This window comes from Mesocricetus auratus, unplaced genomic scaffold, assembly GCF_017639785.1.
Source record: "Mesocricetus auratus isolate SY011 unplaced genomic scaffold, BCM_Maur_2.0 Super-Scaffold_4256, whole genome shotgun sequence".
In the NCBI taxonomy this organism is placed as follows: Eukaryota; Metazoa; Chordata; class Mammalia; order Rodentia; family Cricetidae; genus Mesocricetus; species Mesocricetus auratus.
Genome location: NW_024429182.1, coordinates 89,279,124 through 89,293,372, shown reverse-complemented (window position 1 = coordinate 89,293,372; position 14,249 = coordinate 89,279,124). Strand labels below are relative to the sequence as shown.

General features: G+C 42.3%; 1 protein-coding gene across 3 annotated transcripts in view; it reads right to left on the bottom strand.

Annotated features, from left to right (window-relative positions):
• Dennd5a (DENN domain containing 5A) overlaps positions 1-14,249 on the bottom strand; it is a 62,212-nt gene that overhangs the window by 35,208 nt on the left and 12,755 nt on the right. For 2 of the 3 annotated variants that reach the window (XM_040756462.1, XM_040756482.1), the window contains exons 2-4: positions 5,848-5,919; positions 5,043-5,152; positions 3,990-4,647 (exon numbers count right to left, since the gene is read on the bottom strand). In XM_040756462.1, coding sequence (XP_040612396.1) covers positions 3,990-4,647; positions 5,043-5,152; positions 5,848-5,919 — 840 coding nt within the window. The remainder of the gene's footprint in view (positions 1-3,989; positions 4,648-5,042; positions 5,153-5,847; positions 5,920-14,249) is intronic. The other variant, XM_040756471.1, reaches the window with a different exon arrangement.

Sequence of the window (14,249 nt, the reverse complement as noted above, 5' to 3'; positions counted from 1 at the left end):
CTGGGAGATGGCTCAGTGGAAAAAAGTACTAAGAGCTCTTGCAGAGGACACAGGTGTGGTTCCCAGCACCCAACTGGTAGCTCACAGCCATCCCTAACTCCAGCTCCAGGGGATCCAACACCTCTTCTGAATTCTGAGGGCATCAGGCATGCACGGAGGCAAAACATGCATACATATAAATAACATTTTTTTAGTTTTTTAAAAATCCAAAAGATGAATCAAAATAATATTAAAACATAGGAGAAAACCTTTAGATGATATTTAAATCCAGCCCTACTCTTCCCAATTCTGGCACTTAAACATATATTCTGAATAAATATTCTACAAGTCATTTTCAGATTGGGTGTGAGGGAGGGAGGGAGGGAGGGAGGGAGGGAGGGAGGGAGGGAGGGAGGGAGGGAGGGAGGGAGGGAGGGAGGGAGGGAGGGAAGCAGGCAAGCAGAGGCCTTTCCTTTTTTAACCACAAGAAAACCAAAAAGCTTCTGTTGGGAATATTCAATTACACTGCAAACCCCAAGCTGGTATTTGCATTAAATAAAATTAACCTTGGGTCAGGAGACTGAGTTAGCAACTAGTCGACAGAAAGGAATCAGGGAGTATCAGGAAGAGATAGAGAGACACACCAGAAGTACTAGGGAGGGATTCTGAGTGGCAGAGTGGGAGGATGTGCTTTCTGGGAGATGCCAGCAAGAAGAGGTTAGCTAGTTGCTCCTCAATCTTTCTGAGCTAGCTGGATTTCACCCCAGCCTCTGAATCTCTTATTTATAAATAGGATAGAGATTTAGTTAAAGCCACCTTTAGAAGCAGTGACAGAACTGGTGCCTTCGGGAACAGAATTCCCACCAAGCTGTGGCCTGAACAGAAGCAGGCCACAGGTGGTCACTGCAAAGCCGAAATTGCTGGCTTAACAGCAGTAGATTAAGGTAAAGCCACTGTGTCGGAAGACAAAACAACCTTCCCCTTCCTTGCCCTAGCCAAAGTAAGGGAAGCATACATACTACTGTGTTCTATGGCTGGCTGCTCTCATGATCTGCTCAGGGATAACAGCATCTCATGGTGTGCCAAAACACCATATGAGCAAGGCAGTCCCCAAAATACCATCATCATGCTTTCTTTGTCCTGGATACTCGTTCAGCACCAGTTCAGCTGTTCCAGTGGCTGGGAACTCAGGCTTAAAGAGGTTATTCTCTGCTCTGTATAAACAGGCTTTTCGACAGTGTAAAAATCTAAATCTTGCCATGCCCCTTCCTCTTCAGGATGAACCTAACGTAGTCTATGAAACTCACATAATTTTATTTGCTGTAGATTTAAATCTCTAAAGAACTCCTTGCAGTGAACTTGAAACTGGCATTCTTTAAAAGACTGAGATTAAGAGGGTCCCAATTTTCAATACCATCTTCTTTGCATTTGTATGGTCTGTTTTAACAGAAAAATTTTAGGTTTTCTAGCCTTCTGGTCTGTATGAGTTGTGGGTTTTCTTCCTCTACCCTTTAAATGTTTTGTTGTTTGTTTGTTTGTTTTAAAGCAACCTCCCATTTTGAAGGGCAACAGAACAATGCCCCAGGGATTCAGCAATCTATAGTACCTACACTTGAATACTAACCTCCAGGAGTCATAAACACAAAACCCTTTTCTGTACACTAGACTAGACAAGATCAGCATCTTCTTTGCCATAGCATCCCACGCCCCTCAACCTTGAAAGTTTGTGCTCCAGGCAACTGGCTAAGTTTCATGCTGTAATGAGCAGTTACTTCTAATAAGGGAGATAACTCAAAGCCAACTGGAACTAGAGACACTAAGAAAAAATGAACAAATCTTCAAAACTCATTCTAAGAAATATGACACAAGGACAAGTCACACAGCGTACATACACAAACTATGACAGCTATGACTTAGTGAAATGATCTTATGGGACCACCACTGGACCACACAAGCAGTCTGCCACAAACCAGAAAGGTTTTTTTTTTTGTTTTTTGTTTGTTTGTTTTTGGTTTTTTGAGGCAGGGTTTCTCTGTGTAGTCCTGGCTATCCTGGAACTAGCTCTGTATACCAGGCTGGTCTCAAATTCAAAGATCCACCTGCCTCTTCCTACCTCCCAAGAGCTGGGACTAAAGGTATGCCCCACCACTGCCCAGCAAGACTATATTTTTAATCAGAAATTACAAAAGGAAGCCTCAGGAACCATTCATCAACAGATGCTTTTGTTTGGCCTACATTGATTCTTAACAACATTGTTGTCAACATTTAAAATTCAGAGATTTCCTCTAAGAAAGCCTGGGTTCTTATGAAAAACTGGAAGATTTACTAACATCAGGCCAGTAGCCACTCAAGGAATTAACTGGAATTAGTGGCTGTTTATTTTAGATGGGTATGTGCTCTTAACTCAAAACAGTCCTACAAGTTGTGACGAATCATGCCTGTAATCGAAGTACTAGGGAAGCAGAGACAGGAAGACTGAGTAGAGCTGCACAGAGTTCTAGGTCAGCCTGGCTATATACCAAGTTCTAGAACAAACAGAACGCTGGGGTAACGGCTCAATGGATAAGACAGTATACTGCTCATCCAGGGCACCCAAGCTTGATTTCCAGCACACACACCAGGAGGCTCACACTGCCTGTTACCACAGCTCCAAAAAACCTAAAGCCTCTGGCCTCCATGGACACCTGTACACATGTACATACCCACACAAACATAGAAATAATTAAAAACAAATCTTTGTGTGGGAAAAAAAGATCCTATTTGTAATCCAAAATGAAAATAAAACCAATTTTAAAAATCATTCTACTGCCAGGCACATGGTGGTGCATACCTTTAAACCCAGCACTTGGGAGGCATAGGCAGATGAATCTCTGTGAGTTCCAGGACAGTCAACAGAGAAACATTATCTTGAAAAAATAAAAATCACTCTATTAAAAACTGGAACTTGAGCCAGGCAGTAATGATGCATAGCTTTAACCCCAGCCCTGGGGAGGCAGAGGCGGATGGATCTCTGTGAGTTTGCGGCCAGTCTGATCTACAAAGCAAGTTCCAGGACAGTCAAAGCTGTTATACAAAGAAACCTTGTCTCAGAGGGTGGCTAAAACAAAACCAAAAACTGACACTTGAACTGAAATGATGGCTTAATGGTTGAAGATATTTGCTGCTTTTCCAGAGGCCCTAAATTCAGTTCCCAGCCAAATCAGGTGCCTCACAATTGTCTATAACTCCAGTTCTAGGGGGATCTAACCTCTGCAAGTATCTGCACTCAAATGCACATACCCACATGCTAATGCACACACCTACACAAACTTAAATAAAAATAAAAATGTTAAAACAATCGGAACATTTTTCTTCCCTAAATATCATCCTTCTAGCTTAACTCTCTCCAAAGTCTTGAACTATCTTCCATTCTACATATTTATTTATTAACTCTTCTTTTCCCATTAAAATATAAATTCCACTACAGAAAGAATATTTCTTTTTTGCCCATCACCTTTATCCACCACCCTTGAAACAATGCCTGTAACACTGTGCATTCTCAATAAATATGTACTAAAATTTATGATACTGGTCTGGCTCACACAGTAAATAACTGTTCCTTCTCATCTACCTTAGTATTCTTTCTAAATCTGCTGTTCACATTCAACTCTCATTTACAGAAACAATTCAGGTAACAAAAACCAGAGAGAAGCAACAATTCATCTTCTCAATATAAAAGAGTCATCCTTTAAGAAATCCTTGATTTTGCTGTCAGGCTGAGGAAAAAACAGGATGACAGAACATCACTGCTGGTGGCCACTACTTCCTAACCCTTTTCAGTATCAATCAGGATTCCAAATTAGATCTATTCCTACCAAAAGACCATGATGATAGCCATTCAGAAGTAGCTTCTCAGAGTCCATCCATTCTCCTCCCATCTGCCCTTGACCTCTACAGTCAGACCCATTATACAGGAATACAGAGAACAGAGACCCCACATGGGTGGAGAACTGTGGTCCATACTGACTTACGCTGTGAGTAAAGCAGGATTTGAAATTCCAGAAGGGCACAAGTAAAAAGCTGAAACACATTCTCTACCCCAAGCAGTTCAAAGACCTCTTTGACAGGAAAGTCAAATAGAGGAAGCTCATTGGTACTTGGTCTCTGGCAGATTATTGGCCCATAGACCCCAGAAAACTTCAGGGAGCGGCCAGGAGGTGGAAGTGGCACCTCATAGAGTATGTTGTATATGTAGCTCTCGAGGGGCAGAGGAGGGGGCTGAGGTGACGTGACCGCCTGGTGGAGCTGCTGCAGCACACTCTGACATGCCTTCATGAAGGACATGGGTGTGATGAGGCAGATGCATTTAGAGACATAGAGCGTGTCCCGGCTAATGTCATAGGAGTTGAAGCGCTGCAGCTTGGTTCCAGGAATGCCTTCACCATCTTCCATGCCACTCTGATCTCCACCATCAGCAAGTGGAGCATGAAGGACATCATACTCAGCATTATGCATGTGGTAGAGGGTCTGCATTGCACTGCAGATCTGCTTGCTGGTCACTTCTTCATAAAAGGTGAGGGCAAACCCAAATGTCCGAGAGCCATCCTCCCTTGTGATAATAAAGGCATGGAACTGTGGCTCCCTGGGATCAGCCTGTGTCTTGAATGCCAGCCCTTTGGGCATGCACAGCTGCAGAAGAAAACAGAAAAACAAGTAGTGAGAGCATTCCTTTTCTTCTTCAGAACACATATCAGCTAGTGAGAATCTACTATGTTAGACCACCTACCTAAAGCTCTCAACTAATACAATATACACACTGACTCACTACTATATATTTGTTTGACACAACAGAAACATTGATCGAATACAGAATCATGAGCAATGTGTTCTATAATCCTTTCTTCGAAAACTACTAGTGCTGGGGTATACCTCAAAGATGTGCTTGCCAGGTACATGAATAAGACCATGAGTTTAAGCTACAGCTCCCCTGCCCCCCCCCAAAAAGGGACTCAATGGAGAAGCACAGCTACTACAACCCTACTATAAATTACTCTGCACTAATTCCACAGTTAATGAATACTAACCATTCCCACTGCATCCTGGTCAAAAGGATTCCAATCTACATTCTCAGGGTATCGGGCAAGGACCTTAGACTTGAATGTTCGTCTCAATGGAGTCTGCTCAAAATTTTCTCCTGTAGGAAAAAATGAAGCAAATCACCACCACACAGTCCCTTTAAATCATAGGGTTATGAACACAAAATGTGGCAGTCCAGCAAGGAACAGAAATGAAGGCAAGAGGTTAGTATGCCAGCCACCTAAGTAGGAAAGGCATCGAAAGTTATTATGTCAATAAGAAGCTGAAAAAGTATAGCGCAGTTAATAGTGGACATCACCACCTTCAAAATGAAATCACTGCTAGGAGCCCATTGGTTAATTTTCTTGTAAAAGAGGGAGAAAGCACAAGGAATGAAAGAGGAATGCCCATTCCCCTGACCCTGAAAGTTACATTTAATTTGCCTAAAATCAACTGGAAACATTGTAGAAGCATACCACTTTAAGAGTAAGCTATATACTTCTGTGATAATAAAAATACAAAGACATTAAGAAGACTTCAGGGATGTTTTCTAATGGACTATTTTATCAGTTTAGAATCATCTGAATTTGCTAGAATTTTTAGTGTCTCCCTGCCTCCTCGTAAAAATGCTAGCATATGTTGAGTTAATAACATTAAAATAAGGAGGGAAAGAACCACCTAGAGAGACACAAATCTGAGAGGTCTACTGCTCAAAAAGGATCAAGATGGTTAAAAGGCCAAAGAGTCAAACTGCCACTAGAGAGACTGAGAACCAGAAAGCTTTGGGTGTGCTCAATTTCATTTTGTTTTTACCTTCAGTCGTACTTGAAATGAAAGGGCTGGCACCATCCCTGGCTTTAGAAGCCTGAATGTACTGGCATAATGCTATATGATAAATGAAATAACAAGAGTATTACAATTAGAGCAGTATTATTCAACCTTTTTGACCATGACTCCAGCACAAGACACATTTTAAGTCACAAAGCAATAAACTGCATACACATGTGTATATATACATATTACCCTAAACCCAAAAAATCCATAAAATAATACTTACCCTTACTTTATATGATATTCTTTCATGTTTTCTATTCTAAAATAGATTGGCTGAGTGTGAGAGTCATACCTGTAATCTCAGAGCTCAAGAGGCTAACGGTGGCATGGGGGCCTGTTTGTGCACACTAGCTAACAGAATTCTAATTGTAGTTCAGAACTCAAGGGGGCTAGTGTATGTGTGTCAAACACACACACACACACACACACACACACACACACACACAGTCCCCCCCCCCCAGTCCTGGCTTTCCTTGAACTCACTCTGTAGATCAGGCTGACCTCAAACTCACGGAGATTCACCTGCCTCTGCCCCCCAAGAGCTGGGATTAAAGGCGTGCACCACCATGCCCATGGGGACTAGAAATCATTAAGGGAGATGTGTTGATCATCATTACAGATGACAAAGACCTAAGGACTGAAAGCTTCTTACCACAAATAGTCCCACAGGCATCTCACTAACTTCCTTTTAGAACCAGAAATGTAGCTCAGCTGGTAGTGTTTGCTCAGCATGTACAAAGCACCACATAAAACCAGCTATTATGGTGCACAGAAGACAAGAGATCAAAGCTCAAGATCGGGTTCAACAGTTAAGAGTCCTTGCTGCTCTCCCAAAGGGCAGAGGTTCAGTTCCCAGAACCCACATCAGTAGGCTCACAACCACCTCTAACTCCAGTTCAAGGGAGATCAGAAGCCCTTTTCTGGCTTCTATGGTACACAGACAGACAGACAGACAGACAGACAGACAGACAGACACACACACACACACACACACACACACACACACACACACACACACACACACACACACACAGTTAAAAATGTTTAAGTATAAGGTCATCTTCCCTACATAGAGTTTGAGGCCAGCCCAGGCTATAGGAAACCCCTGGAGAGAGAGTGGGTGATGGGGGGTGCACCTATTCAAAAAACTAAAAACCCCGGTTAGACATATTGCTTCCTAATTAAAATCTTTTTCATCCACTATGAGTTTTGTCCAAGCTCAGAAGCAGCAGCCTATTTCTTTATAATTTTCAACTTCTGTCAAGACACAACTTTCCTTCTGTTAAGTACCAACCACTTTCAATTTCTCTCATCTTCCAATTCCTTCTTCCCAAGAGATTCCTCTGAAACTTTCTTTTTTAGAGCATTCATCTCTCAAAATATACTTAATAATCTTCACTCAAGAAGACTGGCACAATCAGCAGGCAGCTGGCAACAGCTACAACCAAGGCCTGTAGCTTATGCCCAGCTAGTCAGGTTCTCGGCCGCACCTGCTGAGATCCTCCATCCAAGGCAGGCCTTCTTACTGCATCCCAAAATCAAGCAGCAAGCAGCTGACAGAGTGATCGTCCATAGTCGAAATTCTGAGAAGGCACTTTTTTTTTTTGGTTTTTCAAGACAGGATTTCTCAGTATTGCTTTGGAGGCTGTCCTGGAACTCACTCTGTAAACCAGGCTGGCTTCAAACTCACAGAGATCTGCCTGCCTCTGTCTCCCAAGTGCTGAGATTAAAGGCGTGCGGCACCACCATCTGGCACATTTTTATAATTTTTATAAACAAACCTTTTCATATGTATTGGAAATAAATCTCCTTTTTCCGATGTCAAATAAGAGAAGAAAGGAGCTCACAAACCGAAAGTCTTTTTGTTGATATGATTCAATCCTTTATTGTTTATGGAGGGCTGCATTTTTAAAAGCAGCAGAGAGAAAATAATAACTGAGACACCTACAGAGATCACTGTCTCTACACAGGCACAGTCCCTCCACTGTGTAGATCTCTAGAAAATTCAAACAATACTAGGAACGTGACATCACACCACAAATTCCTGCTGTTCTAGTAACGACAGGTAGTTCTTTGCCCAACATATATAACAAACATAAACAGGGGGCTGGAGAGATGGCTCAGCAATTAAAGAGCGCTGTCTGTTCTTGCAGAGGGCCCAGATTTAATTCCCAGCACCTACATGGAAGCTAACAACCATCTGTTAACTCCAGCTCCAGAGGATCCGGCTCCCTCCTCGGGCCTCAAGCAGGCAAAACATCCAAACACATAAAATTAAAAATAAATCTTTTAAACCTTAATTTTTTTTTTTTTTGGTTTTTTTCGAGACAGGGTTTCTCTGTGGCTTTGGAGGCTGTCCTGGAACTCGCTTGGTAGTCCAGGCTGGTCTCGAACTTACAGAGATCCGCCTGCCTCTGCCTCCCGAGTGCTGGGATTAAAGGCGTGTGCCACCAACGCCCGGCTAAACCTTAATTTTTAATTAAGGTGTAGTGGTGCAAGCACTTAATCCCAGCACTCAATAAAGAGGTAGAGGCAGGCAGATCACTATGCTTTTGATACCAGACTGGTCTACACAGTGAGTTCTAAGGACAGCCAGAAGACAGTGAGACTGTTTCAAAATAACCAAAAAGCAAACAAACAGAAAACTCTGTAATAGCAGCAGATATAAGAACTAAATCCCACTTCTAACAACTTAAAAGTTAGATGTGTTGCTGCTCCTCTATCTCTGTGAATCTGCCTCTACAGGGATACATTTCAGGAAACCCTAACTAATTCTATAAATCTCACATGCCTTAGGATATCTAATGAGTTGTATACGTTTTCTGTATTATTGCTGTTGCTCTGTTGGTATCAGCTTAACTGAAATAAATTGGGGGAGGGAGACTTACGTTGAAAGTTTCAAAGAACTCCTGAATTCTCAAAAGTGATTTTATGAAGACATAAGCATTTTTCTGGGAAGGGAACCACGATTCCTATCAGATTCTTAATCCCAGAATTAACTCAAAAAAGCTAGGAATCACAACTCCAAATATTCCTCTTAATTTGGGAAGGAAATAAACAGCCTATGTGGGCATGCTAAACCACACGCACCACTACGTAACTGTTTTCCAGGCTTGTGCTGACCCAAATTAGAGCAATACTATTTTCTTCTTTCCTTTTTTTAAAACTTGATTTAATGATTATTCCTTTTCATTTTTTAAATGTGCATTGGGTGTTTTGTCTACATGTCTGTGTGAGGGTGTCAGGTTCCCCTGGAACTAGAGTTACAGACAATTGTGAGCCTCCATGTGGGTGCTGGGAATTGAACCACAGTCCTCTGGAAGAGTAGTCAGTCTGAGCCCTTCTTCTTTCCTTCATTAAAAGCCTACATTGAAGCAGAGTATCGTAGCACATGCTTGTAACCCAGTGCTTGGGAAACACTATAAGCTGAAGGCCAGACTGGAGTACATGGAACCATGTCCAAAACAGGGGAGAGGGGAGGGCAATAGAGAGGCAGGCAGGCAGGAGATAAGGAGAGGAAGAAGGAAAGAAGGGAGAGGAGGAGAGGGTAGAGAGTATGGCAGGGGATTTCTGAGTGCTTGCAAGAAAACTCCAAGAAACCAAAACAAGAGTCTTGTGACCTCAGTTTCTTCAAAAACACAGAATTATTCTTGGATTATGCCTTTGTGCCCCTCCCAGGTTTAGCAGATAGGAATAAGTTTACTTTATTATATCTATCATTATTTGTTTACATGCCTCTATGGAAAAAATCTTTTTTTACCATGTGCTATTTGCTTGTTCTTGGGACTGCACTCTATTCATGTGACTCCTCTTAGCCCTCAGATGCTCTGAATAAAGTTGGCTATTGCATGAGACTTTAGTCCACCTCAATTATCAGCTCTGTTCAGATCCTCCAGGTTTTCTTATAGTCATGGCAGAATAGATCCTACCACCACATCAATTTTCCTGCAAACAACCATGAACTTGACAAAATTTAATTTGGAAGGAAGGAAGGAAGGAAGGAAGGAAGGAAGGAAGGAAGGAAGGAAGGAAGGAAGGAAAGAAAGAGCCGGGCGTTGGTGGCGCACGCCTTTAATCCCAGCACTTGGGAGGCAGAGGCAGGCGGATCTCTGTGAGTTCGTAGGCCAGCCTGGTCTACAAGAGCTAGTTCCAAAGCCACAGAGAAACCCTGTCTCGAAAAACCAAAAAAAAAAAAAAAAAAAAAAGAAACTATTTGAAAATATCAAAAGCAGGCAGGGCTGACAGGGGAAGAACTCACATTTTAAAGAGAAACTCTGGAAAGTTCCCCTTTGTCTGTGGCTTCCAGCTTGCATGTCCCACTGTGACATGAAGGCATCCATAGCTCTAACAAAACTCGCACCAGCCTTACAGTCTTCACCAGAGGGCAAACCTGAAGACTATGCAGCAACTAGAACACCAAAACTAAAGAGAAATTCTAAAGAGAACTAGAGGAGGAATCTTAAAACTTGTGTATAAACTCTGGCCAACCCTCAATGGAACATACACCACACAGTCAAACTAAAAGAAAAATGAGATTCAGGGAAAGTTAACAAAATAAACACAAAATCAATGCTCTTTGAAGGACGGTAACAGAATCCAGAGTCTGCCAATACAGTGAACTCAATGTCAAGGGTCCCAAATCCACATATGGCAGTACGTTTCTGCAATTCCAGCATTTGAGAGGCAGAGACAGGTAAACCCCTGCAAATTCAAGAGCAGCCTAGTCTACACAGCAAGTTCTAGGCCAGGTAGGCTGTATAGTGAGACCCTATCACCAAAAAAAAAAATTGCTCAAGATATAAAGAAAGGAAAATATGATCCATTCTCAAAAGAAGAATCAACCAACACACAACCTTGAGTTGGCCTAAGTATTGGAAATAGAAAAAATTTTTAAAACAATTACAGTCACGATGAATGAAATGCAGGTCTTAACATAGGAATAGACATCACTGTGTGACCAGGCTTGACAGTAGATTAGACATAACAAAAGTAACAAACTTGACAACAATAAAGTAATTATCCAATCTGGAGAACAGAGAGAAGACTGGACGAAAGGATGACATGGACATTCATGAAGCAGCCCATATTTGGGGGGAGGGAATAGAATGGCTCAGCAGGAAAGCACTTGCTGCCAAACCTGATGATCTGAGTTTGAGTTTCAGGATCCCCATGGTTGCAAGAGAAAACCAATTTCTCCAATCTATCCTCTAACTTCCACATGTATGCCCACACATATATGCACACACAAACTAACTAAATGTAATAACAAAAGAGAAGTTCGTTGAGATGTATAGATCTGGGTCTGGTTAATATGACATATTAAAGAACCAGTGTGTTTTGTCCCCTGTATTTCAATTTTACCTGTCTTCCAGATAATTTGTGAACTGCAATTCAAACCAAACAGCATTTCCAGTCATCTGTATGTAATGGGGCACAATGCAGAATAGAAAGAAATGGAAATTAGCCGGGCGTTGGTGGCGCACGCCTTTAATCCCAGCACTTGGGAGGCAGAGGCAGGTGGATCTCTGTGAGTTCGAGGCCAGCCTGGTCTACAAGAGCTAGTTCCAGGACAGCCTCCAAAGCCACAGAGAAACCCTGTCTCGAAAAACCAAAAAAAAAAAAAAAAAAAAAAAAAAAAAGAATTAGCCTTGAGATTACTATTAGATGTCTTTTTAAGTAATGACACCTTAAAAACATATATTCAAACCAAGTGTGGTGATACCCAACTATATGTCCATCACTTGAGGGCAGACGCAGAAGGATCTGTCACAAGTATAATGACTGATTCCAAATTTAAAAAAAATAAAGCCACACACAATAAGGGTTGTGGCCGGGCGGTGGTGGCGCACACCTTTAATCACAGCACTCGGGAGGCAGAGGCAGGTGGATCTCTGTGAGTTCCAGACCAAGCCTGGTCTACCGAGTGAGTTCCAGACAATACAGAGAAACCCTGTCTCGAAAAAAAAAAAAAAAAAAAAAAAAAAACAATACGGATTGTGAGTTTTGGAAATGTTCCCTGTCCCTTATCTCCTCTTGACATGAAACTGAAGTTAATTTGTAATAACATAAAGTGAAGCTAACTGTTCCTTGCAGAGAGAGCCTGGACCACAGTCTACATCACCAGCTGACTGTGCACTCAGGATTCATCCAAAAACACCCAGAAGGAGGCAGTAAACTGTCCCCTACCCCAGAAAGGCCACGGAGGCCCCTTCCCAGGCACTAACCCAAGAAAGGGAGGAAAATCAAGAGACCATCTGTTACACCTGTGCTTTTTCCTGGAGGCAGATTTGCTCACTTCCTTTCTCGGTGTGTTTTCTTTGTCATGTTGGGGCTTTGCCCAATGTTTAACAGCTTATATGCAGCAGACTTTAGCCAACTCATATATCTAACAAGTTTTAATAAAGTGACTGGAATTTGAGAATTTACCCAGACAGGACTGCTCCAGATTACTAGATTACAAACTCAGTTTTTTGTTTTTGGTTTTTTTTTTTTTTGTGGTGTTTCTTTTTATTTTTGTTTTGAGACAAAGTCTCAAATAGCCCAGGCAGGCCTCAAATTCCTTATGGAGCTGAAGATAACCTCGGAACTTCTAATCCTCACAACTTCACCTCCTATAACAGTGGTTCTCCAACCTTCCTAATGCTGCAAACCTTTAATACAGTTTGTCATGTCGTTACCCACTCCCCCACCCCCCACCCCTGCAACAATAAGATTTTTTGTTACTGCTTCGTAACTGTAATTTTGCTACTGCTATGAATCATAATGTAAATGTCTGTTTTCCAATGGTTTTAGATGACACCTGTGAAAGGGTTGTTACACACACACACACACACACACACACACACACACACACACACACACACCCCAGAATGAAGATCCACAGGTTGAGAACCACTGCTCTAAATGCTGAGATTACAGATGTGACCCACTATGCATAACTAGGACAAAGCTTGTATAGCAAGGACTACTATATTGCTTCCTTTTAGCACAACTACATATCCTACAGTGAACACACACCCACTGAGGCACCATTTTAGATTTGGAGAATTTGCTATGGTTAGTAGGCCATGTGACAAGCTGTCAAAGTCATGGTCTCTAAAGAAGGACATTCCATTTTTATGGCCTGGTCTGGTAAGTCATAACAAGCAACCCAAGACTGATGAGGCTAGCACAAAGATCCAAGACTTTCCAGGCATGGTGGCGCACACCTTTAATCCCAGCATATGGTATGCAGAGGCAGGCAGATCTCTGTGAGTTCAAGGCCAGCCTGGTTTACAGAGAGAGTTCCAGTACAGTCAGTACACAGAGAAACCCTGTCTTAAAAATCAAAAAGGGAAAATTAACTGATTTTTATTTTTATTGTATGTGTATATCTGTGCACCTGGGAGTGGAGGCACCCACAGAGCCCAATAGGCAGGTTGTAAGCCACCTGACATAGGTACTAGGCACTGAACTCAGGTCTTTGAAAAGCAGTATATACTCTTGACAGCTGAGCCATCTCTCCAGCCTGCAAGCATAACAAACATAATTAAGCAAGTTTTCTGTAACATGGAGTCTTCAGGAACCCAGGAGAAAATGGAAACCTTTATGCTGAGGCCTGATGCAGACTGGAAAGTCACCCAGAAATGTAATTGGGTGAAAGGGTGTGGTCAGATGGGAGGCCCATCCATGCAGACTGTTCTCACGCAGCACCCCTTTCTTCCAAACTAGGACAGAGTCTATCTGGAATGCAGAACCAAGGGAGAAAGGAGAAGGGAAGAGTTGCCCTTCTAGGTTTTCAAGAATTATTGGGGGGATGAGGGATGGAACCTCGGTTTTTGAGATTCTCCTTGAGGAACTTTGGATTCTACAATTCTCTTCAGGAGAGTGAAGGGGAGAGACAAGAGAACAAAAGATTTCAAGGCTAAGGGTTTCCAGATGCCTTTACTCCAAAGAGCCACAATTCAGTGTACATCTTCTGCACCCCAATACTTTCTTACCAAGTGCAGAGTGGCATTTTCTGGCAGCATGTGATATTTTTACATAATTCAACATAGGCTGGAGAGATGGCCCGGTCTTTAAGAGCAGCTACTACTCCTAAGCAGTTAGTCCAGCAAACTTCTTTAGGTCTGAGAATGAAACTGTGAAACTAGCCTTGCACACATCAGTAAGTATTCTGCCGCTGTGCTGCACCCCTACTCCTGAAACACCAACTGTTAAACACTGGTAACTCATGAGACTGGAAATCACCACAAAATGAGCCTCTGGGGGTGCCTGTGAAGCATTATCTAGATTAGGAGAACTTAGGTGGAGACTCACCATAAATGAGGGTGAGGTGGTTTGAACAGGAATGGCCCCCACAGGCTCATATATGTGGATGCTTGATCATTAAGGAGTGGAAC